Source organism: Ailuropoda melanoleuca, chromosome 6 (assembly GCF_002007445.2).
Source record: "Ailuropoda melanoleuca isolate Jingjing chromosome 6, ASM200744v2, whole genome shotgun sequence".
Lineage (NCBI taxonomy): Eukaryota > Metazoa > Chordata > Mammalia > Carnivora > Ursidae > Ailuropoda > Ailuropoda melanoleuca.
In genome coordinates, this window is record NC_048223.1 from 130,976,947 (window position 1) to 131,004,915 (window position 27,969).

Genomic DNA, 27,969 nt, shown 5'->3' on the forward strand with positions numbered 1-27,969 from the left:
AGTACATATTTATTTCATACGATCCTTGCATTTTGCCATCTGTGTTAGTTTCCTGGGCTGCAGTAACAAAGTGCAACAAAGTAAGTGCCTCAAAACAAGAGAAATCCATCCTATCACAGTTCTAGAGGAACTGTCCGAAATCCAGGTGTCAGCAGGGCTGTGCTCCCTCGGACCCTGGGCAGAATCAGGGGGCAGGGGGGTGGGCTATCCTCGTGATGGGTAGTAAGGAGGGCACGTATCGCGTGGAGCACTGGGTGTTATACGCAAACAATAAAGCACAGAACACTACATCAAAAACTAATGATGTACTGTATGGTGACTTTACATAACATCATAAAAAAAAAAGAAAAAGAAAAAATCCTTCCTTGCCTCTTGCTGGCACCAGGTGTGGCTGGCAGTCCCTCCCATCCCTTGGCTGCGGTGACATCACTCCCATCTCTGCCTCTGTTGTCCCGTGGTGTCCTCCCTGTGTGCCTCCACATCCAAATCTCCCTCTTCTTGTAAGGACATCAGTCCTATGGATTAAGGGCCCACCCTAATGACCTCATCTTAACTCGATGACATCTGCAAAGGCTCTGTTTCTGAATAAGGTCACATGCCACAGGTAGAGAGGTTAGGACTTCACCATATCTTTTGGGGGACACAGTCCAAGCTGGAACACCATTCTTTGTACTTTTCAAAAGATGGGCTTTCTGGAATTTGCCCCCGTCTCCTAACCCATGGAGTACCAAGAGCAGAGAGCATTTTCTAAGTGTAGGGGTGAAGGAAGCCAAGCATCTTACGGTGAGAAGAAAAAGTAACTCTGGCCTTCAGATACTGGAGGTTTTCTTTCCTCTCTGCAGGCCAACACAGAACCATGGTGGCATCCATGACAAAGGAGTTTGGAAGATGTGAAACACCTATTCCAGAACAGGATTCTTTGTGGCCAGAAGTGTAGGTGTTGAACAGTGACGCTTAACCATGGCACACACCAGTTTTTGAAATAAAAAGGTGAAATAAGGTACGAGAGACATGCTCGGCACTGAAACACGGCTGTCCCTTGGTCGCTGTACTGTATTTGAGCTAAAATTTCTGATCAAGGGAATAAATATGATTTTTAAAAATTACATATTGCTAAACCCCAAAGAGGTATACGCCCTAGAAGAACTGGCTTTTCTTGGTTGTATCTGTGTCCACAGTTCCAGCACACTGCCCAGACCGAGGCTCGAAACAGCAAAACAAAAACGTGCACTAGAAAAGTTATGATCAAATCATACCAACGAGTGACTATTTTCTTCCTTTAGGTTCTCCTTCCATTTATTCAACATGTACACATTAATGTCAGCAAAGCTATCATCTGAGATTAATACAGTTTGTATTTTCATTTATTCTTCTGTTACAAAAACAACTCTTTGCTGTTACATTCTGCATAATTATTCTTTTTTTGTTATTTTGCAACATTCCACTGAGGTGCTTATTATAATTTACTTCTCCATTTCCTTGCTGCTAAGCAATCAACATTGTTTCTGATTTTTTTTTTTGTATTTCTGTAAGGAGAATAATATAGTTTATTGCCAGAATCAGTTAAATTCACAATTCTTAGTTAATTTTACTATAATTTCTTTTTTTATAATAATTTTTTTATTATGTTATGTTTTTGACTTGTATAAATAATGCTGGAGTGAAATGCTTCTGCAGGCTCAGAAAAATAGCCAGGCGCAGCTCTCCTGCCTGAGGGCAAGTAAAACTGCCCAAAGGGGCTTCATCTCAGAGACCCACACGTGTCTGCTGGACAGCATTTTCCTACAGGCTGTCAGCCTGTGCTAATCGCTTGTCCCTTTGCAGTTTACTGACTAACAAAGCTAAGTTGGCAAACTCCTGCTTTTCAGAACTAGCAATCTCCAACAAGCCAGGGCTGCGTTTCTATTTCCACTACTTAGCCGCTGAGGCTGCCTGGGATGTTCTTTTTTTATGATTCCTCCTCCCGTACTTCTCGGCCACTATGACAAAACCTGTCTTTTCGGAGGCAGGCTTCAACCTCAGGGGGCATCGCAGGCCCTGGGCATATCATCTAAACACCTTGGATTCAGGGAGTCAAAGAAACAGTATGGCTAGAAAGGAACGTGGTGATTTCCTGCTCATTCTGGGTGTGACGGATAAAGCAGAAAGAAGAATTCAAAGGACGGACAGACACCATTTAGTGATAGGGTATATGCTGGGAGGAAGAAAAGGTAAAAAGACATTTATATTTATATCTATTTGGGCACCGATCGGCCAACTGCTAGAATAAATATTTTACCATCTTTTCTAAACTGCTGCAAAATTAAGACAGTGCCTCACAGCCCTCACACTGCAAATAACACCAGCTTTATACTCCTGGAGACACTGCTCCTACATTAAGAAGAAAAATTCCAGCAGGTAAAACCTTGAGTGTTCATCATGGGGCCTTAAATTATCTCCCTAATTATGGGAATAGCTTAGTTTTCAATTGGCTCAGCACTTTTATTTCTCCCTAAATTCAATTCTTACCTAATGGGGTCATCACTGCTACCCAGTAAATGCTTAGTCCTGTGCTATAATAATTACATTAGGACCTTTCAGACACCCAGCAAGGGCAGGCCGGTGACTGTGCAGGAAAGCCCCATCAGTACGAGGTGATAGCCGGGTCCAGGGGTTCGGTGCTATGTGTGTCAACGAAAGTGAATCTGCTTTGTGTCAAAATCTGAACACAGCTGGTGATTACTGTAGGGTCTAAGTGTGGGCTGCCCCAAAATGTGCCACTCTGTCATGTTGATCATTTTAAATAAAAGTTACTTAAGAGACAGCCTGTATAACCAGGACACTCAGACCTTTCTCCAGCCCCCTGAAAGCAGGAAATAAATCTCCTATGTGAAAGGTGCCTCTCTGTACCAGCAGGTAAGGAGACATCCTCAGCACCAGAGAAAGGAAATTCAGAGCCCAGAAGGCTGTATAAAAACCCCTTGTTACTGTTTACTAATTTACTACCCCATCCCAAATTCTGTTTAGAATTTCTTACTAATCCAAGCTCCCAAAGTTAAGTTTTCTTTATCCTATCAATTTCTCAAAGATTTATTGTCTCTTTGTCTAAAAAGGATAAAAACTGCCTGCCTTGGTAATTTCTTTAGGTCTCCGTTTTATCATTGGGCCTCCAGGTGCACATGTAATAAAACTTGGATTTTTTTTCTCCTGTTAAGTCTGTCTCTCGTCAACTTAATTTTTAGTCTAGCTGGAAGATCTTGATGGATAGAGAAGAATTTTTTCTTCTCTTCATTACTAAACTTCTGAATTTGGCAAACCATTCATCAATTCTGAACAGTTCATCACCTGCTTTGTCAAGATGAAGGCAATCTTTCAATTCTATTTATCAGCAGGCCTAGGATCAACTAGCCATCAAGTTTTCCTTTAGAATTTAACTTCCTGGGGCCCCTGGCCAGCTCAGTCGGTGGAGTGTGTGACTCGAACTCAGGATTGTGAGTTCGAGCCCCATGTTGGGCATAGAGATTACTTAAAAAAACAATCTCTAAAAAAAAAGAAAAGAAAATAATTTAACTTTCTGGCATTAAGTTCACTTACTCCCTGTGATAGCAAAGGAAAGCAAGTGGAATATTGTCAGCTACTAATCTATCCTTCTAACAACAAGGAAATAAATGGTTTGTAATATTTATCATCACCACCAATACTGCAGCCATTTATAATAGTGCTTGTACTCACAAAGTACTTTTACGCACTCCGCATCGCCTGAGTCTCCCAGTAGCACTCTGAGAGGTGAGACAGACACTGTGACCCTCAACAGGTGCACAGAACATTCTGGGTGAATTGGCTGAAGTTCCGTGGCTCACCACTCAGAAGTTAGTTTCCAGTTTCTCCAAAACAAGCCTCGAAGTTTTCAATGGGTAGGGAACACAGAAGACAAAAGTAAGCCCTGATCTGTCTCACTCCCAGCACTCTCCCTTGACAAAGCAGGTGACCAACTGTTCAGGAGTCACACCCCCTCACCCCTGACCGGCCCGGGCCTGGACAGAGGTGTGGACACACAGCTCAGAGTACCTGCAGGAGAGACAGGGCGCTGCTGCTGCTGTGTCCACGAGGGGCTTGAAGGCGCCCACATCCTCACCGGCAAACAAAGGAGATGGAAGGAGATCTAGACGATACATTCAGCTACGGGCCAAGCCAAAAACGAGAAAACTTGGCCATGTTTCAGTACCGTATTCTACGCTCTAACTTTCTCCCCTGGAAGCTGATAAAGTAAAGTAAGTTATAGAAAACCTGTGCCAACCAACACAGAGGATTACCCAGGACTTTACTGGCAACAGAAGAATGCCTTTCAATTACAGTATAAAATGACGCCCTATTAGGGGATCAAACAGCTTTACGGGAAGGAAACACGATCCAGCCAGCGTTGGGTTTTAAACACAGGAAGGGCACTGGTGTGGCATGGGGAGTGAGCAGATTCTGTGGGGCCCCCAAGGGCAGATCAGCGAACAAGGGGAAGAAAATACAGGCAGAGAAAAAGGACCCCCCTCCCTGGCTTTGTCAGCTTCGTAAGAATCATACCTGTGAAATGGTGGAAGAGAAACACTAGATGTTTCCGAGTCATTAAATCCACCACATTAATGAAAGAAACACCGACGTGAGGGTTAGTACGACCAGAACGGTGATGATTAGCGAACTTCTCAAAAGCAGTAGCATCTCTGCGCACGGCAGACGAATACAGACTGACAGACACGGATGCGAGAGATCCCATTCCCAGGTGCGGCCCGGAGCACGACAAAGATGTGACAGAGAATCAATCTCTTTTTCCACACAACTACGAAGACCGTTCTGAGAGAGACGATGGGAGAGCTGAGTAAGCGGGGGTGAGATGTGGTTGGCCCTGGGAGGGTAACAGATGTCAAAGATGACAGGGCGTTAGGTCCGCAAAGAAATGGAGTATGAACCAAAACTAAGCAAAATGCTTTCAAGTGCTTAATATGACTCATTTGCAAAAATAAACAGGCAAAACTATGTAAGGATATTTGGGAATTAGAAGAAAAAACAAAGGTAGATTCTAATACTCATTATAAAACAAAAACCATCTGAAATATAAGAACTAAAATGACTTTTAATTATGGCTTACTCATAACAAACTAGGAGCAAAACAAAACAAAAACATAACCCAAAAACAATGGGATGGGAATTATGATGTAATAAATGCTATCAGGACACCTGTATATTACTTAGGAGGAGCAAGATTTACCTGAATGTTCAAAAGACTAACAACATAATTAATGTCAATAGTGGGGAAAAAAATTGAGGGAGGGGGCGACTGGGTGGCACAGCGGTTAAGCGTCTGCCTTCGGCTCAGGGCGTGATCCTGGCATTATGGGATCGAGCCCCACATCAGGCTCCTCTGCTATGAGCCTGCTTCTTCCTCTCCCACTCCCCCTGCTTGTGTTCCCTCTCTCGCTGGCTGTCTCTATCTCTGTCAAATAAATAAATAAAATCTTAAAAAAAAATTGAGGGAGAAGGAGGGAAAACAATTTGGTTTCAAATGCAGGGGCAAAGTAAGTTGGGACAATTAAGGAATTAGGTACTATGAAAGACAAGGCAGATAAACACAAAAATATTCAAGTTCCATGGAATTAAAGTGTTCTCCAAAAAAACATTAATTTAACAGCTGTTATGAATGAACTCGGTGCTAAATGTTGGGAATACACAGATGAACAAGGCGGGTTTGTGGGGGACTAGCGTGACAGGCCAGCATGGGGACCGTCCTTCCAAAAGACGAATGGTCAGGCAGGACACAACACTCACACACTCCCCGTAACACACACTGCTCCAAGCCAAGTGAGTTCTAGGACACGAGGTCTTGTTTCATCTGACACAGTCTCTTTTTCTGGGGTATAATCTGTGTTCTGGAAAAGTGGTAACCCACAAAAGATGATAAAAGAAGTACAAGTACTATTGCCAGACCATCAAAACCAAAGAAGGAGCATCACAGTGAAGATTAAAACGCAAGGCTGACTGTGACTCCTCGTGCAGTCAGGAAAACGGTCAGGTAGACAAACAGTAATCAGCAAGGGTGACAGGCAAAATTCTAAGGTGGCCTCTGGACACTCATCCCTGGGTGTTACTTCCGTGACTACGTTAGGATTCTTGGCAAAGATAATTTTGCAGATATAATGAAGGTTACTAATCGGTTGGCTGGAAGACAGGGAGACCGTCGGAGCCATCCAAGCCTATCATTAGAGCCCTCTGCTAACAGAAAGGGAAGTCAGGGAGAAGATACTGAGCAGGAGAGAAACTTTCTGTTGCTGGCTCTGAGGATGAAGGGAGCGATCTGGAAGGAACCTGAGAGCTGCCTCCAGGAGCCGAGAGCAACCACAGGGACGGCCGCAGGAAAGGGGGATCTCAGCCCTAGAGGTACAGGGGACTGGCTTCTGTCAACGGCCTCAATGAGCTGGGACACAGAGCGTTCCCCACAGCCTCCAGATGAGAATGCGCTCAGCTGATAACCTGTGTGGGTCTAGGGAGACCCTACCTCATGCTAATAAATGAGTATTGTTTGAAGCCCCCGAGCTTGTGGTCTTTTGTTCTGCAGCAACAGCGAAGTGGTGCAGCAGGCAAGATGGCGGACACCTAGCGACGTCGTGAAATACTACGCAGAGCCTCGCACATGTCACTGCAGCCTAGAGCTGCTGATGCACGGCGGCGAGAAGAAACCAGAGGCGCGCCACGGTGAGATGGGAAGCAATCTGGGACTGCCAAGGCATGCCTCTTCACGGGGACTCTGCTCTGACAACTCAGTACCTTGCATACGGCTAAACTTCTAGGCAGAAACAATGCAAAACCGGTCTCTAGCTCTTTCTCTCTAAAATAAATCAATGAATCTTAAAAAAAAAAAAAGTGAGAATGGTCAAGTGAGTGGAAGAAGACTGGTATAATAAGGTCAAAACAGTTTCTCCAGATTTGGCAAGAGCAGGTGCAGCATAGCAGTGGGTAGAAAAGCCCAAATGCAAGAGGGTGAAGACTCGTTAGTCAGCAGAGACGCATAAACACACATGACAGGGAGTACGGATCTCAGTCCTATACCTAGAGAAGTCTTTGACTCCAACAAAATGTGAAGCATGTGACACCTTGAATTTGGAGGCTTCGTGCCTGTAGGACAAGGAGGTTGAATATGCTGAACTAACAGAAAATATTTCAACCTCCTGATAAGTACAAATACACTTGAGAGAAATGGTAAAGATAAGAGTTCTTTTAAAGGTAAGACATCTTCAGAGGTTATTCTGAAAAATTTTGAAGAAAGACAAGTATGTTCTATTGACCAGAAGGCAGTGCGGTTATATAGCCTATACTTCAGTTTAATGACAAAAGCCAAAAAAAAAAANCCCAAAAAAAAAAAAAAAAAAAAAAGGAAAGGTATGCTGATAGTCACAATCCTAGAAAAGTAGGATCATCATTATCCTAGAAAGGAACAATCTGTACCTCCTCATCTCATGAAGAAACAAACTGCAACACGTTATACAGAAAATCTGTGGGTGGCAACATTGTAGTTCATTTGTTCATTTCCCCTTGAGTCTCATAATTCTGGTGCTTTAAATTACAGCACGGAACAACCCCATCTTTAAAAATTCATGTTGAGGTCTGAATTATGCCCTTCTTCTAGCTACACTGCTTAAAGTAAATAGATGTTTACTAGAATCCCTTGCTTTTTTGAACTTCAGGAAAAGAAAATGTAGCTGGTTGGACATACAAAAACTTCCAGCAGCTAACGTAATTCTACCAAGGTTATTTGGAATGGCACAGAGCTAAACTCCAGCACTGTATCTTTACCGACCTGTGTATTATTTCTATAAGAAGCTTTGCTCTGAAACTCAAACATCTGTTGTTAAAAGACTGAAAAATGATGCAAAAGTAGATGTTATTTTGGCCTAATCCTTTTTACCGCTTAGTAGAAATAAAATAATTTCTCACTATTGAATTCATATGAATAGTGTCTAAAAATACAGATTTAAAAAAAGCAAACAAACAGAACAAGAACCTACTAATTACTCTAGGCCTACTAAAGCAAAACTCCCTCCTTGCGGTATTAAATATAATTATCCGGAATTACATGCCTTTAAGATTGTGGTTATATTTAGCATTGTTGTTTTGTTATAAAAATACTGCAAAGAAAAATTATGCATTTTATGATGGTTTGACCTTATAAATCAGAACAAGCTTCTGTCACATCAAAATAATTCTATTACTACTGCCAAGTTATTCTGAAGACAGAAAATATTTCCTGAAAAAAAACTCATTTCAAGAATGATAATAACTTTTATTGAAGTGCTCTTGCACGCCAGGCAGTGAGCAAAATGTTCCCATAAGTATTACTTTATTTAATTCTTAGAGGAATTCTATTAAGTAGGTCCTATTATGACCCCTATTTTACAGATAAAGAAACTGAGGCTTAGAGGGATTAGGGAATTTGCCAAATGTGACACAGCCACAAAGTGGCAAGGCCACGACCAAACCCAGGCCACCTGACCAGGCAATCTACATCAACTGTCCCCCAACATGAAAAAGTCATGCCTGGTTCCACATATTTATTTAAAGAAAATGTGTCTTCTCTGCTTGGCTAGAAAAAAATTAAGACAATTTGACAGCAAATCCATTCTTTTACATTAAAAAGTCACTGAAGCTCTCTTTTGACTATTTTAAAATATATTTTTAATATATTTAATTACTTCGATAGTAAAGATTTTGGCTTAATTATTTTTGTTTTTCTGGAAGAAAATTAAGTCCCCACATTGGCATTATACATGGCAAGGTGTGATTGGTCCACTGTGGTTCTAAAAAGCCTTGATTCATGTTCTCATCTCTCCTTTCAAATTACAGAGGAATTCATTTCTCTATGACTCCTAAGTCTGTGACTGAATTGATTATCTCCAGTTTTCCTCATTTACATGAAAAGTGGTGTAAAATAATAAACACAAAATAAAATACTGTATTTGCCATAACTCCAGTGGTCTCCATGATTGTGCTTCTTATCATAAACAGTTTGGAGTGTTCAGACAGTGAACATGCATTTCATGAATAAAGAATCAATACTAACGTTCACCTCAGAAATTCTTGTTTTTTGAGAAGGGCTGTCTATGATTTGCTTTTTCTATTATCAAAAACATCCTTCAACTTTTTTACACAAGCACTCTTTAAACCCCTAACATTTAACCCAGAAACAAAAATGTTTAGATGAAGAAACCAGCAATAAAAATGGACATGAGTATCTATATCATATTCTTTTCTCTTTCCATATAATTAAGACAAATGATGATGGAAAGAATGATGACTCCCGTAATGTCAGGCCGATGCTCTTGTTTAATAATACCTTGATTAACACCCATTCCGTGCAGCAAGTTCAAAGGGGAAGAGAGAAAAGCCATGAAGAGGTTCAGATTACGGTAAGGTACAAGGGCAAAATGAATTTAGCAGATGACAGCAAATATCCCGCAAATATCACTAAACGGAGTTTAAAGAAAGCGATTCCACAGGTCTAAGAAATGCAATTCACGAGGCTGGGGAAAGACGCACATTTTCCCGACTCCACCCTACTCTGAAACAATCCGCCAGCGCAGCACCGGAGAATGCTCTTCGCGAGACGTCCAGAAGAGCCCGAAGAAGCTCACCTCCCAAACTCAGGGCGTCCTGATTCTGCGTGTCTGCGGCAGAACCTGGCTCCCCGCCACCCTCGCTTCCCGTCACTGGGCCAGCGGGCTGCAGGCGACACGGACGCCAGGCACCCCAGCCGGCGCGGCTGGCTCGCGCGGAGCATCACCTGCCGTCCCACCTGCTCCACGCCGGCGTCATCTGCCGGCCTGGCGCACACACACACGCTCGCACACGCACGCAGGCGCGCGCCGCGGCCGCCTCACAGCAGGTGCCGCCCCGCCGAGCGCAGCCCTCGCCTCCTCTCCCCAGGACGGAGCCCGGGAGGAGCGACTCTGGTCCAAACCGCGACCTGCGGAGGCGACCCCGGCGCGCTTACCTCCAGCCACGAACGCGAGCCCGGCCGCCGCTCCGGCGCTCCGCCTGCGCCCAGCAGCAGCGTCCGCTGGGTTCAGCAGCTGTCTGACCAGGATGCCACAGCCCGGGACCCCCCGCCCAGCCCCTGCAGCAGCTTCCGCGGAGCTGGGGAAGCGCGCGCCCGTGATTCAGCGCCTTTTCGTCGCGCGGTTACCACGGCGACGCGCGCGCACGCGCCCCAGCGAGGGGCGGGCCGCGGTCCCTGCCCAGCTGGGTGCTCCCAGGAGCACGAGACTTAGCGGAAGGCTTTTGCGAGGGAGGGCGGTCTGTAGGCCCACCTCTCTCCTTCGCGGACCCCTTCCCTTTATCGCCATGATCCTAGACGGCCTGGAGGATGAGCCGCCTTTCATACGCCCGGGCCAGAGTGGTTCAAGAAAGCCAAGAGCGCACCACCTGGGTTAAAGACCCTTTGCGAGTGTGTCCCCCAAGGGAAGGTACCCCGGAAGCATAGGTCCCACTCCTCTGGCAGGAGCCTCTTTGGGCCCTACTATGTCTTGAGCACGCGCTGCTTTCTGATTTAGGTTCGCCGGTGCTGGGAGGGGCCCCATCAACTCCATGCGTTCTAGGTTAACAAGGTGCCCAACGTATTTAGACTACATTTGCGTCTATGGGAAGGTGATGATCTGAACCACAGAAAACACACGAGAAAGACTCTTTCTTGCATTTATTCTGTTTTCTTATAATACAGATGCTCAGGCATCTAGGTATGGTAACATAGGGCAGAAAAAGAAGCCAGGGCATTCCTCGAGCATTCCCAGCACATTCCCACGACTGGGAAATATCCAGCACTGAGTCACACAGACCCAATGAGCAAGACTATACATACTAGGTTTCTCGATGGCTGTGGATAGGCCTTGGACGACTTACATAATCCTGCTAAACCCCAGTTTCCTCAATTATAAAACGGAGATATTAGCACTCACATAGGACGATTGTGGGAATTAAATAATGAACGCTGAAAGAAAAACCTGTCCAGGACTGAAAGAATGGAAATCAGATTGGACCGAAAAGAAAAAAGCAACCCTGCCATTGACCAGGCTTGGAAGACACAGATAAAGCCAGAAGCAAGTTAGGAGGGAATCCGGTTTCTCCCAAAGTCATGCAATCAGGATGACTTCCCCAGATGTCAGAAGAACCTTAAGAAACTCACCTCCTAAACTCACACCGTAAATGACATAACAATCCTCTCTGTAAATGACTATTGCTTTCTGACCCCAGCCGCCCCCTTTGCTTTGCTATTCCCACCCAGACTGGCGATGCCCAGTTGCTACACTCTCCTCCCCTCCTGAAAGAACCCAATCTCTAGTTAACCCCTTTCTGTTCCGATCTGCCTCTGAAACAGTAACTAACAGGGACCAATTTCCGATCCCAAGACTTCACAGAATCAATCCTTCAGTGGCAAACCAAACCTTGCAAAAGGAACTTCCCTTTCTCCCCTCACCTGGCATTCCACAGTACCCTGAGTGCCCTCTCACTGCACCAACAAACCTCTTTAAGACAACAGGCTTGTTCCCAAAGATCTTTAATATACATGGGCTTAGCCCAGATGTTCAACTTTTAACATCTTTTTAAATCAGTGCCATTACAATGAATATCTATTTTGATACATATATGATTTAGAATCTCTTTTGGTACTACATGAAAACGTTAGTCAGCTCCCTAGGACACTAATTTTAGGACCCTCTCCGCTTCTCAGCGTTTAATGGGCATTTATTGAGCTCTTGGTACATGCCAGAGACTGCAGTAAATATTAAGGATACAAGTATGTATCCTTAGTATAGCTTTTCTAAGTTCATCTGCTCTTGTTTATATGCTGTTGGTTGGGACATTTGTCTTACCAAACTGTACAAGAAAGACCGGAATTACCCTATTTTGAAGGTGGGAGAAACTGAGCTCTAGCAAGCTTCACATATATTCCACATCAGTGGCAAAGGTGGTGTTTAGCCTACTGAAATAAATACAAGATTCTGAGTTGGCTTTTCCCCAAGGAAGTAAGGTACTCAGACCTCTTATGCTGGAAAAATTTGAGATTCGAAGTAAAAAAATTCAAGATAGTGCAAATTAGTAGGTTCTTAATTCTTGCATTAGTTGGGAATGGTTTAGGGGTGCCTGGGTGGCTCAGTCGGTTGAGTGTCCCACTCTTGATCTCAGCTCAGGTCTCAATCTCAGGGTTGGGAGTTCAAGCCCCTCATGGAACTCCATGCTGGGCATGGAGCCTACTTTAAAAAAAAAAGCAACTCGTAGGGCAACTGGCTGGCTCAAAAGAGCGTGCGACTCTTGATTTCGGGATTGTGAGTTCAAGCCCCACGTTGGGTGTAGAGATTATTTAAAAATAAGTAAACTTTTTAAAAAAGTGACTTAATTGTGCCTATTCACATCAGTTAAAACTGATTTCTTAGATTTCGTCATTATAAACAATAAATGGTAAGTTACTTCACTTGAATGCTCAGAGTCATATAAATGTTGCTCCAGGGGCGCCTGGGTGGCTCAGTAGGTGAAGTGTCTGCCTTCAGCTCAGGTCATGATCTCAGGGTCCTGGGATGGAGCCCCATGTAGGGCTCCCTGCTCAGTGGGGAGTCTGCTTCTCCCTCTCCTCCCCACCTTGTGCTCTCTCGCTATCTCTGTCACTATCTGTCTCTCTCTAATAAATAAATAAAATCTTTAAAAAAAAATGATGCTCCTTTCAAGGTTTTCAAACTTGATAATTATTTAATCTAATACATAGCACTATATATTCTATTTTCTATAGTTAGCCTTTCACTCATCTAAATTTTTTTTGTAATGTGATATAAGGTATGGTTCTTTCAACACTTATTCTTCCAATTGAGTAAGCAATTTACACCCAAAACATCCTTTTCCTATATAAATAAACTATTGCCTCCATAATGTATGTGGAGATATTAGCATTCTCATTTGAAATGATTAAATAAGTATATACAAATCTACTTTCCATTGTCACTACAAAGGGAATATTATATACAAATTCAGTTTGTCTTTTTTTAGGTGTTTTAGCTGTTAATTTTGACACCCCTGATGAAAATGAGGCTCTGTGATTTCTCATTCTAATTATTCCCCCTGGCTTTCCTTTTTTTATACTGAGGATGTCGATGTATGCTTGGTAGTTCTTGGTGGGTTGAGAAGCTTCATAGAAGTGGTTTTCTTCCACACAAAGGTGAGTAGCAGCAGTGGGCCAGAAACAGGAAGCAGGTAAAAACTTCAATCCCATCATGGGATCAAACGCATACTAAATTTAACAAACTATAAACAAGTAAAATTCTTTATTTAAAGTACATTTCTTTTACAGAGAAAAAAGTTTCTTTAAAGCACATTTAAAAGTGCTCCTGGGGCGCCTGGGTGGCACAGCGGTTAAGCGTCTGCCTTCGGCTCAGGGCATGATCCCGGCATTATGGGATCGAGCCCCGCATGTCTCCTCTGCTGTGAGCCTGCTTCTTCCTCTCCCACTCCCCCTGCCTGTGTTCCCTCTCTCGCTGGCTGTCTTTATCTGTCTTTATCTCTGTCGAATAAATCCATAAAATCTTTAAAAAAAAAAAAAGTGCTCCTTATCCCTCTCCTGTAAAATAATTCAATTTTATAATAAGTAAAACTAAAAGGCTATTCCTCTTTAGATACTTATTTTGCGGGGCGCCTGGATGGCACAGCGGTTAAGCATCTGACTTCGGCTCAGGGCGTGATCCCGGCGTTATGGGATCGAGCCCCACATCAGGCTCTTCTGCTATGAGCCTGCTTCTTCCTCTCCCACTCCCCCTGCTTGTGTTCCCTCTCTCACTGGCTGTCTCTATCTCCGTCGAATAAATAAATAAAATCTTTAAAAAAAAATACTTATTTTGCTCTAAGGAAAAAAGTCCAATGCAGCTATAACACCAACTTTAATCATTATCAAGCTTAAATTTACCTCTGTTGGCAACATGAATGGTGACATGTTGACAAAGATGAATTTTAAAAAGTGAAGGAATTTCAAACTTCAAATTTCAAAATTCATTTATAGCTTACCAATCATGTACTGTTAACTGACAAAAACAAAGTCTGCTATAGGACAGCTGCCATCTACTTAAATGCACATAATCATGGCTTTTTCATTTAAGATAATTGAATTAAAAGATCCAACCCCCCAAACACAATAAACTCTTATTTTTATTTTTAAGGATTTACATAAAATATAAACTACTGGATGCCTGATTTAAAAAATAAATTATAAAGGCTTGCCCAGAGACCACATGGCCCTGCTTGAGAACCGGCCACACCTCTGTAGGATTACAAGCGCTGACAGTCCTGGTGGCCTTTAAGAAGTCTCATATTCTGTATGCTTTAGTTTAAATAAACATCAATATTTAGTCCTGAAATTTGAGGACACAATCCACAAAATAAAAATCACAGTAGTGTTTTCTTCTGTTACAATGACGTAGTATATTAATTCCTCCATATTACCTACCTTTCCAGACAGGTAGAAATTACAATTGCAAAAATCCAGAACAAAATTACTCAGAAGATAGAAAACTCTTATTTGAAAAGCATTTCACAGGATTACATCTAGGTTGCACAGAAGCCCCCAGTGATCACTAGGAAATCTACCACAGTCCAGTTTTTCCAACCCAAGGAGTTCCAAACTTTGGGGAACAATATGGCCACTTTCTGCTGCTGTCCTGAAAAATATTCTATCAAAACGAAGCTTACAAGCAGGAGCTATTCCAAGATTACAGTTCATTTGTGTATCCCATGTATACTGGCAATGCTTAGGTTTGCCCAAGAACTCCCAGACATCCAAAATGTTGCTGGGTAAACCACCACATTTGGTGACCTGAAAAGAGAAAGAAAACTCTTTAAGATTCAGTCCTTTTTCTCCTAAACTAAAAAGGGTTTCACTATTATGTTTAAGTGCAACAATTCAAATCAGAATGTCACAAATTAATGCACCAATGCAAGACTATGTATATAAAATATACTTTAAAAAGTAATTTGCTGTATGGTAATAAGCAGGTAATATAAAAATATCTAAACAGCCAGAGAGGTCTGGAATTTGCCCTTCTCTTCTGCCATAAATAGATTTTTAACTCTGGGCAGCAGATAAAACAGAAGGCTGAAAACCCACAGCCTCTCTTATTGCTATTAGTTTTTGAAAAATGAACACAACTGAAAAGCAGGCAAAACTTACTCTATTTTAGTCTATAAATGTAGACATATACCATTTATACAATTGAATAAGGCCAACTGCCTTCACAGTTTCATTTGAAATTTACTATCAAATCTTCCTTCTCCCTCTTCACACTCCAGGATTTCAAAAACATTTTATTGTGGTAAGATACAGGCATACCTCCTTTTATTGCACTCCACGGACATTACAGTTTTTACAAGTTGAAGGTTTGTGACAACGCTGCATTAAACAAGTCTACTGGTGCAATTGTTCCAACAGCATTTGCTCACTTGGTGTCTGTGTGTCACATTTTGGTAATCCTTACATTTCAAACTTTCTTACTATTTCTATATTGGTTACAGTGATCTGTGATCAGGATCTTTGATGTTACTATTGTAATAGTGCCCGTATGATGGTGAACTTAATGTGTGTGTTCTGACTGCTCCACTGACAAGCCTTTCCCTATTCTTCCTCTCCGTAGGTCTCCCTATCCCCTGAGACACAATACTGAAATTGAGTCACCTGTCTCTCACTTTAAATCAAAAGCTGGAAATGATGAAGCTTAGAGAGGAATGTGTATCTAAAGCCAAGATAGGCCAATGATAGGCCTCTTGTCTGTCCTAAGCAGTTAGCCAAATTGTGAATACAAAGGAAAAGTACTTGAAGGAAGTTAAAAGTGCCACCCCGGTGACCACATGAATGATAGTGAAACAGCATTACTGTTGATATGGAGAAAGCCTAGACAGAAGATCACATCAGCCAAAGCCTAATCCAGAACAAGGGCCTAACTCTCAATTCTATGAAGGCGGAGAGGTGAGAAAGCTGCAGAAGGAAAACATGAAGCCAGCAGAGGTTGGTTCATGAGGTTTAAGGAAAGAAACATCTCTATAACACAAAGTACAAGGTGAAGCGGCAGGTGCTGATGGAGAAGCTGCAGCAAGTTCTCCAGAAGGTCGAGCTGAGAGTTAATGAAGGTGGCTGCACGAAACAACAGATTTTCAATGTACATGAAAGAGTCTTCTATGGAAAGAAGATCCCATTTAAGACTTTTACAGCTACAGAGGTCAGTGCCTGGCTTTAAAGCTTCAAAGGACAGCCTGGCTCTCTTGTTAGGGGCTAACGCAGCTGCTGACTTGAAGTTGACAGTGTTCATTCACCATTCCAAAAATCCTAGGACCCTTAAGAATGATGCTACCTCTGTATGGAATTGTCGAATCGCTGCATTTTATACCTGGAACTAATATAACACTGTATGTTAATTACACTGGAATTAAAATAAAAGCTTAATAATAAAAAAGAATTAATTATGCTAAATCTACTCTGTGTTCTACAAGTGAACAACAAAGCCTGGATGACAGCACATCTAATTCCTCTGATGGATCTAGGCAAAATCAACGGAAAACCTTCTGGAAAGGGTTCAACATTCTAGATGCTATTCAGAACATTCATGATTCATGGGAAGAGGTCAAAATATCAACATGAACAGGAGTTTGGAAGAAGCTGACTCCAACCCTCATGGATGACTTTGAGGGGTTCAGGATTTCAGCGGAGGAAGTCACTGCAGATGTGGTAGAAACAGCAAGAGAACTAGAATTAGAAGTGGAGCCTGAAGATGGGACTGCATGGCTGCCATCTCATGACAAAACTTGAAATGAGGAAGAGCTGCTTCTTATGGATGAGCAAAGTGGTTTCTTGAGATGGAATCTACTCCTGGTGAAAGCTGCTGAAATGACAACAAAGGACTTAGAGTATTATGTAACTTAGTTGATAAAGCAGTGGCAGGGTTTGAAAGAACTGACTCCAATTTTGAAAAAAGTTCTACTGTGGGTAAAATGCTATCAAAAGGCATGGCATGGTACAGAGAAATTGTGAAAGCAAGAGTCAATCAATGCAGCAAATTTCATCATCTTACTTCAAGAAATGGCTACAGCCATCCCAACCTTCAGCAACCACCACCCTGATCAGCCAGCAGCCATCCACATCACGGCCAGACCCTCTCCCAGCAAAAAAGTTTATGACTGGCTGAGAACTCGGATGATGGTTAGCATTTTTAGCAATAAAGTATTTTTTAATTAAGGTATGTATATTGTTTTTTTTAGACATAGTGCCAGTGCATACTTAATAGACTCTGGTAGAATAAACATAATTTTATATGCAATAGGAAACTAAAAAATTCATTTGACTTTTATTATGATATGCACTTTATTACGGTAGTCTGGAATTGAACCTGCAATACTTCTGAGGTATGCCTGTATCCGTAACATAGAAGTTAGCACAGATCTCTGGCACTAAGTACATCCACATAACTTGCAGCCATCACCACCATCCATCTCTAGAATCTTTCATTTTCCCAAACTGAAACTCTGTACCCAATAAATACTAACTACCCATTTCATCCTCCCCCAGCCCCTGGTAACCGCCATTATACCCTCTGTCTATGAATTTGGCTACTTTAGGAAACTCATAGGAGGAATTGTAAAATATTTGTCCTTTTGTAACTGGCTTATTTCACTTAGCATCATGTCTAGGGCTGACCCATACTGTAACATGTTGTATTTCCTTCGTCTTTAAGGCTGAATGATATTCCATTGCACGTATATACATTTTGTTTATCCATTCATCTGTCAGTGGTCACTCCGGTTGCTTTCATGTTTGAGCTACTGTGAACAATGCTGCTACGAACACAGGTGTACAGATACCTCTTCCAGACCTGCTTTTCTTTGTTTTGGGTATGTATCCAGAAGTGGAATTGTTGGACCGTATGGAAATTGTTTTGGAGAAATCACCACACAGTTTTCCACAGCAGGTATACCATTTGATATTTCCATCAGCACTGCACAAGGGTTCTAATCCAAATCCTTGCCAACACTTGTTATTTTCTGGTATTCTGCTAATACTCCTGCTAATGGATATCAAGTAATACCTCATGATGGCTCTGATTTACATTTCTAGACTGATCAGTGACACTGAGCATCTTCTCTTGTACTTATTGGCCATCTGTATATCTTCTTTGGAAAACTGTCTATTTAAGTCTTTTGCTCATTTTTAAATTAGGTTGTTTCTTTATTGCAGAAATTGTTAACATAACATCAATAGCATATCAATTATATTATTACTCACTTGTCATCTATAGGATTTACAAATATTTCTTCCATTCTGTGGGTTTCCTTTTCATTCCGTGATCATATTCTCTGATGCACATAAGTTTTTCATTGTGATAAAGTTCGTCTTTTTGTTTTGTTGTCTGTGCTTTTGGTGTCACATCCAAGAAGTCGTTGCCAAATCCAATGTCATGAAGCTTTTCCCCTTTGTTTACTTCTAAGAGTTTTACAGTTTTAGCTCTTACTTATAGGTCATTGATCCATTTTGAATAAACTTTTGTATAGAGCATAAAGCAAGGATGCAAGTTTGCTTTTTTTGCATGTGGATATCGAGTTTTCCCAACACCATTTGTTGAAAAACAGGATTTTTCTTTTAAGCAGGTCAGTTAGTCAACCAGGTACCACAAAACAGCTACCATGAAGTCACTGATTTGCAAACAGCCCAATAGTTAGACTTTAAAAAAAAAATGATCTGTGTATAAGGGCACGAAATCACACAGAGAAGCAGAGCAGCACCTTTCTTTAGGCTACTGCCTTCACTTCGGAAGTCCTGAAAGGCTTTCATTTCTTATTTCACTTCTTCCTCCACTCCTGGAGCTTGTAGCAGTGAAATGAACGTTTCACTTCACTTCTAATCTGATGTGAGTTCAGCCAGAGTTGGGGGAAAAGGCAAGGCCAGCTTACCACCACTTAATATGATCTAAGTCTACAGAGGTCCGGAAAAATCCCAGTGTCTCAAATGAACTAAGGGGAAAGAGACTTTGTTTCAGCCCTGGAGATGGTATACTAGGGGAAGGGGGTAAAAAAAAAGTTGAAAAAAGAAAACTCAGAAGAGAGGTAGGGACAATTGTGATGGCCAAATCTTTCTGTTCTTCTCACCTTGCAACTTGAGATACTGCAAATAAACTGAAATCTTTTCTTAACTCTTTATTGTTTTCTCTATACCCCTCTTTTCAGTCAACATATATTGTTTTGTGTTGTCTGTTTTAGATGCAGTATTTCTGCTTTCCCCCAATAATCTAAGAGCTCCTCCTGCTTCCACTTCCCCAGTGCCAGGCCTACAGCACATGAATCGCATCTGCGAGGTCACTTACACATTTTAACAGCTTTGGTCAACAGAAACCTAAATTAGTTTCCACAGCAATAATCTGCCCACAGGCACAGAACTGACTTTGTCACTCACTTCGTGATCCCTTAAATTTGTATCTCCTGCAAATATAACCGTAGCTGACTCTGGAGCCTCTTGCATTTTCTTTAAAACCGTCTTAAACTGATTCATTCGTTCCTTAGCATGCCCTCTGGTGCTCTCCAAATGAGAAGTCATAAGGCAAAGTTCATTTCCCGAAACACTTGCCTGCAACAGGATAAATAATTATAGTTGTTAAAATTCACTAACCACTAATCTGAAATTTGAGAACAGAATAAACCGATTATTCAAATGACTGGTATGTATTTACCAAAGCAAAATCAGCACTGTGCTCATATTCCTAGGTCAGGGTGTAACATGCTAATCCTGTTCCCAAAGAAGACTACTTAGCAAGCACCCACTAATACTTCAAGACCTACCTCAAATGTCACCACCACCAGTGTCCCCAGGCAACCAGTGGCTCCCTCTTCTATAAACCCACAGCATACTGGAAAGACTGGTTTTAAAGTTCCCTACACTGAATTACAGTATAATTATTTCTCTCTTAAAAGTCATGAGTCATTTGAAAGCAAATATGGTTCTTTTATTTTCTGCTATTACCAAGAGCCTGTCACATAGGTACTCAAAAAAAGTCAGTTAAATGAATGACTGAGAATCATTTACCATTTTGCAGTTAAGATACTAATAACGTAGGATCTGTTAATTATTTAAACTAACTGCCTGCAGAATCAAGTCCAAATTTTTTCACACTGGGCATTCATGACCTTCTATAATTTGGATCCAACCTACTTCACCAACTTCTTGTCACACTACCCCTTTCCATGCCCTCTACACCCAACTGAATATAATGTTCATTTATACTTATATATGTCCTTTTTCATGTACTTTTATATACACACACACATCCCACAATACGCACTTTGCCAAAATTTGCGCATGGTGGTTCTACCACCGGGACTGTTCTTAACGCCTACATCTTACATATTTTTCGGGGCTCAATTCAAATACAAATTACCTCATGAAACTTTTCATTAAACAACCTAGCTAATCTCATCACAAGAAAAAAATTTTGTGACCATGTACAGCAGCAGTTGTTAAATGGACTACTGTAGTGATCATTTTGCAACATACACAAACATCCAATCGTTGCACTGAACACCTGAAAGTGTTACCGTCGTGCCAGTTACACCTCAATTAAAAACAAACAAAATCAATCGAGCTAAAAGTTATCTCTAAACTTCCATGGCACACGCCTCCTCCAGGGGCACTTATGCCTTTCCTTTATTTTAGTTACTAAATACTACAATCTCTCCCTTGCTAATCTATAAACCCTAGGAGAGTAAGATCTTTTGATTCATTCTTGTAAGCCTTACATTGTACAACGCAGTATCATATGCAATGAATTTAGGGGAAAAAAAAACTTTAGGAAGCAAATGTGAACTGTTAGTAAATTCTTGAGTATTCTTAGGAAGATACCTAATGGATCAGGATTTTATGTTTACAAATTTGTATTTGAAATTTGTGTAAAAACTTAACTTACAATGTTCTTTAAGACTATTTAAAAGAATGTAGAGGAGACAAAATTTTCTCTAATGGCAATTAAAAAAAAATGATACCACAATGGAACTATAAGAAACAACTCATTCTTTAAATAAAAAAAAAAAGGTCAATTAAAAAAAATTACTTACATACACACACAAAAGGTTTCTCATCATTTTTGTATTTGGAAAAGGGATAATCTCCTGGCTTTTAAATTTCACTCTCGATTTCTTCAACATTATAGCTGTGAAATATCCTTCTTCATGACCTTCAAATGTTTGTGGAAAAGAATTTAGGCTGAGAAGTCAAGAGTATTTGTAGTTTATCACAAGTTCCCCTACTGAAGGTTTTATAACAGGTACAGATACTTAAAATGGATCTGAATCTTCAAAGTAAACTTATTTCAGAATAGGTGAAGATAGCCAACTGAGTCCCTATGTTTACCTGCCCCCTCCCAAAATGTAGCTGGATGTATTGAAGAAATATAAAAATAAAAAAGAATTCACATAAGTGCCAAAAATAGTTAACGATGCCAATATCAAGTAAGAAAATTTGAGAAATTTCTGAAAGAGTAGATGAGACTTACACTGAGCCAAAGTAACATGCATTTAGAAAAATTACAGTAAATGAATAAAAAATTTAGAAAGGTATAAAATCGTAAGAAGAGAAAAGAATAGAAGTAGAAGGGCAGTTAATGAAAGCTTCCAACTGTTTTTCAGAAAATAAAGTAGCTGAAGAAGTGCAAAGTGGTTTACTGGAACAGAGGGAAACCAGGAAAAGAGGAAAGGAGGAGAAGGAAGAAACAAGGGAAATTTCGAAAGGGAGGGCCAAGCAGGACAGCAGGCAGGCTAGAAAAAGGGCAGTGCGCCAGCAGGTAGGGGAGGGTGAGGGGGACAGAGAAGGAGGAGAGAGGGAAAGAATTTTCCAGAACTGAAGGCGACAATCCTTCAGTTTGAAAGTTCCTACCACATGTTTAGCACAATAAATGGGAAAAAAAAAAAAAAAAAGACCCAATAAAACGAGGAAGGAAACCAAGGAGGAGGGATAGCATGGTATTCAGAAAACAAGAAATCTAAAACAAGAGTCAAAAAGAATCCCCAAAAGAATGCACAAAAGTTGTCCCACAAAGACAAAANAAAAAAAAAAAAAAAAAAAAAAAAAAAAGAAACTGAGAGATTACCTTCTCCTTAGCAACTGAGAATTTAAAATAAATCAAAATTAAAATCACATTATGTAAAAGTAAAAGTCAAAGAGAACATAAGATTTAGCCAACTGTTATGGAATGTAGCCAGTGTGTGGTACATTAAATGCACTCGACGACAACAACAACAACAAGATTGAAAATCAAAAAACTATTCAGGGCAAAAAGATAGGAAAAAACCCAAAATCAATTAAAAGGAAGAAAGACTTTTTGAAAAAGTATAACCAAAATGCAATTATCACACTTAAATTTTTTAATAAATTAATTTTGCCAAAAAACTACTCCAGGTCTCAAATTTTGGCAATTTACATTTTCCTGAAAAAAACATCCATTTCCAATACTTTTCACATATATTAAGCTCTATAACATATTCTCCTATGGTTTTCCTAGTATCTTGTGTCTGGCTTACTTTTCTCAAACTTTTTTAAATTTTTACTTTTTCTTGTGTGTGCTCCTATTGGCTAACCTTGATTTATCTCTTTCATTGACTGTTTTTCAAAGACAAAGACAGTAGCAGGAAAATTGTTACCTGTAATAATCTCATAACTACTTGCTCTCTTCTTTAGGTAGCTACAATACGGGGGAATAACTTCCTGTAGAAATATCACATCTGGGTTGTACCTAATTCAAAACATCAATTTATAATAAATATCAGGTATTATACTATTTCATTTGCTGACACCTAGATTAGCAAAATACCACACCATAAAAGAAACACAAAACTACTGCCTCCTAGGGCACCTAATAGTCAGTGTTTGTACTGATATCTCATAACTGTAAAATGAGAAAGATCTGTGCTATTTAACAAATACCATAAAGACCAAATTAAGTAAGAAAAACATACGTCATTACACTTTAAAGTAAAAAAAACTGGAATCACTGACAAAAGAAATCGGTATATGGAGCATCTACAAGGGTCGTATACTCCATTAGATGCCTTACAAGTTATTAATCCTCGTGAAACAGTTATCCGTGATGAGAAAACTGAGCTGCCGAGAACTCCAGTGGTTCCCAAGGGATTACAGAAGGTCATAGAGCCAGTGTGTAGCAGATATAGACCATTTTGGTAATTTCATTTTCAGAGCAATAATGACAAAGTTTATTAAGTGAAACTGTACTAGAAGGCTTCTAACAAAAATTAAGTGTTCCCTCCCCACCTCGTCCACACTCTCGCTCTCAGAGGCAATCACTCTCCATTCTTTTACACGTTTCTTCTGAGAGCTAGATTTTGAACTCAAATCGGATTCCAAAGCTCATAATCTTGACCGTTACCCTCTTTGTAGATAGGTAAGCCACGTTATCATGCTACCATCAACCTAAGTAATAATACTTACAAAGTTAAATAGGAACACACCCCTCGAGCCCTCTCTTGCAGATTGTTTAGATCCAATCCGTCAACATTCCAGGTAATGAAAGAGAACACGCTGCCATCTTCTTGCTGAATCCCTTCAGATGTACTGGCTTTAGAACTAACGGAATCAGTTGTCTCTTCATTCGTTAGGTCAACACTGGCAAGATCACAATGAAACACAACTCGGCAATTATCTCTGAACTGATTAATTTTAAATTATTTTCTAACTATTTGTTGCCCTCATTTTACAGATAAATAAATTTTAAAAGAATCCAGAAGTATCTGCCTAAAGAAAAGCAGAAGTCATACAACTAAGGAAAAATACATTCTTACTGTGTTATCTGTTTGCTCACTTATATAGTTAGAATCGACTCAATATCCCTCAATGACATGTGTCAGTCACTAAAATGATTTTGTAAACTATGACCTGTAATTAGACTACATAGTGTAAGATTTCCCAATTTGGAGTCACCTTAAATCATATGTGAAATGTACGAAACATATGAAATAAGATCTCACTGTGAGTAATAGCTGCAAATTTTTTGTTAGTCCCCTCCTTGAAAGGTGAAGTCTAAAACCTCTCCCCCTGAATCTGGCCCTTACTGACTTGCTTAACCAACAACAGTAAGGTGGAAAGGAAATCCTAGCACTTCTGTGGCTTGGTCATATGAAATTTTGAAGCTTTCACTCAAGCGTTTTCTAACACTCTCTCCTCAGAGATCACTTAAGAAGTCTGACTACCCTGAGACTACCATGCTGGAGAGGCCACACGCACAAGCTCCCAGTCCATGGTCCTGACACCACCTCACACCCTCCCCACGATGGCATTTGTGTGGAGGGACAAACAATTATTAAACGGTGACTGCCGAGCAGTTATACACCATACATAAATTTAAGAAATAGGTTTTTATATTTATAACTTTAATAAATTTATTTATTAAACGGTGACTGCCGAGCAGTTATACACCATACATAAATTTAAGAAATAGGTTTTTATATTTATAACTTTAATAAATTTAATGTCAATATTTTAACTTTCAATTAAAATATTTTATTGAGATATAATTGACATATCATATTCATTTCAGGTGCACAACATAATGATTTAGTATTTGTATACACTGTGAAGTGACCACCACAATAAATCTATTTAACTTATTATTCTAACTTATTTTGAAATAATATCAGACTTTCAGTAAAACACTAAAACCAGTAAAAAGAGTTCCTTTCACCATTCACCCACATAAATGTTAACATTTCACTTCTTTAGTATTTGCTTGCTTTGCTCTTTTTATTCTGAAATGGTTGCATAAATACCTTTGTATTTCCTAGAAACAAGGACAGGCTTACATATATACCCAGCATTACTGAACATCAGAAAGTTACCACTGATACAACGTTGTTATGTAATTTTGAGACCTATTCAAGTTTTGCCAATTGTGCCACTAACGTTCCAGTTTACAATTCTGGGTTAGGGAGCTCCTAATTGTCCTCCCTTCCACCATTACTCAGCTCGATTCACATTTTTTCTGTGGGACTATTTCAGGGAACCTACTTCCTCTGTTCCCATTTCTTTTTTCTTCCTTCCTTCCTTTCTTTTTTTTTTCTTTCTTTCTTTCTTTCTTTCTTTCTTTCTCTCTCTCTCTCTCTCTCTCGCTTTCTTTCTTCTTTCCTATTTCAGGGAATCTACTTCCTCTGTTCCCATTTCTTCTTTCTTTTTTTTTAATTTTATTTTAGATTTTATCTTTAAGTAGGCTCTACACCCAATATGGGGCTTGAACTTACAACCCCAAGATCAAAAGTTGCACGCTCTACCATCAAGAGTCACATGCTCTACCAACTGAGCCAGCCTGGCACCCCCAGCCAATAGGTTTTTTTTTTTTTTTTTTTTTTTTTTTTTTTTTTAGGTAGGCTCCACTCCCAAAATAGTGAGGGCTTGAACTCATCTTGAGATCAAGAGCTTCTGTTCCAATTTCTTTACTAGTTACACTTTAGGTTGCAACTGACAGAAAGTAACTCAAGCTCCTATAAGCAAAACAGAGGAATTTAGAAGGAAACCAAAACCTATCACAGAGCCAGGTATGGGAATGCAGCTATCCCTGAGGAAGTGCAATCAAGGTTTTCTCCTGATCTGACTCCACTGACTCAACCTCCCTCGGCTTCATTCTCCTGCAGACCACCATTCTCAGCTTTCCCCACAAATACTAGGTTAACATGTTACTGTTCCAGCTCCACAGGAAGATTCAGACTGAATTCTCTTCCTCCCAATCTGGAAATCCTGGGAGAGAGGATCTGATTGGCCAGCTTGAGCTAGGCAAATACAACATGGGAGGCAGAACTCTATCACGGTTAGGAGAGGGGGGTAATTTCCCCTAAAAGGCTAGTCAGGGAAAGGAGCCTAATGAAATGATCTTATTACATCTGTAAACTGGTGCAGCTGAAAAGATCATACGGAGAGAAGTGTCTTCACTATGAACAGTTAAATCTACAGGCTGCCCACGTATCTGGGAGAACTTCATATACATTTATTCAGAGTTTATTACATGCCAAATATTGTACTAGACTTCGGGAAATTAATCTATAAAACAGATACTGACTTCGCCAAATGGATAGTTTAGTGGGAGACAGAAAATATTAAACAGCAATTATAATATAAACTAATTCACTATGACCGGGATCATGCAGAATGCTGTAAGATTACCTACAAGGGAAAACCTATCCAGACTTGAGAGATCAGGGAAAGCTTCTTGGAGATAAGTAATGTCTAAGCTGGGCCTTAAGGTAAATATTACTTGGCGTTGAAAGATCGAAGAGAAGGTTCTAGGCAAAGGTAATAAATGATGTGGGAAACAAAGGCAAAAGAAAAATTAAATTTCCTTACTACCAACAGCTCATTGACAAGTCTTTGAAACAGGAACCGTGACCTTTCTCTAGGAACTCAGCTGAGCTGATGTTAGTACTTTTGCTAAGAGCAAAAGTCAATCTTAGCGCCCCCCCCCCCAGGATCCTACAAATCTACTTTAACATATAAAAATTCCCTTGGAGACTTCCTCTATCTCTACCACTCTCCCCCAAGATACATGTTGTCAATCATCCCCCAAGCACATGACCCACAAATATATCTGAAGGGTCTCATGACTCAGGTTTTATTAGACAGTAACAAATGACCTTTTCCTATCAAAAGCTAGCCCCCTCAAGGTCCTGGAAACCTAGCTTCCAAAATACTTTGAAGGCTTCTGCTGTCCCTAACCCCCTCCCAACGTGAAAGCATATAATGGGCCAGTCCAGCTCTTTCTGTCCGTGGGTCCTGTCCCCGTGCTTTAATAAAGCTACCTTTTTCCACCAAAGACGTCTCAAGAATTCTTTCTTGGGGCACCTGGGTGGCTCAGTCAGTTACGAGACTGCCTCCGGCTCAGGTGTTGATCCCCCAGGACCTGGCTCTCCGCTCCGCAAGGAGTCTGCTGCTCCCTCTGCCCCTCCCACCGCTCATGCTTTCGCGCTCTCACTCCCTCTGAAATAAATAAACTTTAAAAAAATTTTTTTTTCCTTGGCCGTGGGCTCCATACCCCAACCATTTCTACATCAGTAAGTATCTTTACAGAGAATGTAAGGCAAGAGAAAACGCCCACTGGAGAAAGCGAAAGTTTGATTCCCGGTAACAACTTGCGGGGTTGGGAAAAAGAGGGGGAGAGGAGACAAGCCCGGAAAGATGGACAGTGGTTGAACCGCTGGAAGGCGTAAGGCACCTGGACTTCAGAACCGCACAGAGTATCACTGGCCGGCCGGCAGGGAGAATGAATGAACACAGGAAGCCGGGGACTTCAGCAGAGGACCCTGCCTCCCTCATTCATTTCGAAGCGCTCAGAGGACATTTCCCTNTGCGCGGCCAGCAAAGTCCGCGCGGGCGCGCCCCCCGCCCCACGCCCCCTCACCAGGACTCGGGCCCCGCCGCCGCCGTCTGAGGGCGGCTCTCCGCGGCGCTCTCCTGCCCGGGCGGCTCGAAGTAGGAGTTCAGCGCTCTCTGAAAAACACACACGGCGGTGAGACCTGGGCGCCCGCCGGACCGAGGGAAAGAGGAGGAAGAGAGCAACGAAGCGTACTTCCATCTCCCAGTCGTTCTCGGCCAGGTAGCACTGAGCCACGGCGGAGTCGCACCTCGCGACCGAGGCGAACTCCACACACAGAAGTCGCTGCTTCTTCACCTCGGGCTCGCCCTCTGCCCGCTCCGCTTCCAAGTCCCTCGGCCGTTCCATGGGCTCGCCCAGGGCGCGCCGCGCCCCTCAGCAGGGCCAGAGGGCCGACGCGCGGATCTGCGCAGGCGCCCGCCGCCCCGGCGCACCCACCTCAACCGCCCGGCCGGAAACGCGCTCCGCCCCCGGAGAGCGATAGGCGTGGCCGCGCCGCGGGAGAGCAGGCCGGGGCGGGGACCGGTGA

General features: G+C 41.4%; 1 protein-coding gene across 2 annotated transcripts; it reads right to left on the reverse strand.

The window, feature by feature from the left end:
* Positions 1–14,181: 14,181 nt before the first annotated feature.
* Positions 14,182–27,885, reverse strand: TDP2 (tyrosyl-DNA phosphodiesterase 2). 2 transcript variants are annotated; one of them, XM_034663510.1, is made up of 7 exons: positions 27,636–27,876; positions 27,468–27,556; positions 23,519–23,692; positions 22,714–22,805; positions 21,133–21,251; positions 19,481–19,651; positions 14,182–14,863 (listed from the first exon to the last, which is right to left on the reverse strand). In XM_034663510.1, exons 1-7 carry the CDS (start codon positions 27,786–27,788, stop codon positions 14,582–14,584), a joined length of 1,080 nt encoding a protein of 359 aa, XP_034519401.1. In that variant the 5' UTR covers positions 27,789–27,876; the 3' UTR covers positions 14,182–14,581. The 2 variants fall into 2 exon arrangements, with proteins under 2 accessions (XP_034519401.1, XP_034519402.1); XM_034663511.1 differs by lacking the exons at positions 19,481–19,651; positions 21,133–21,251; positions 22,714–22,805; positions 23,519–23,692 and having other exon boundaries at positions 14,730–14,863; positions 27,636–27,885.
* Positions 27,886–27,969: the final 84 nt, after the last annotated feature.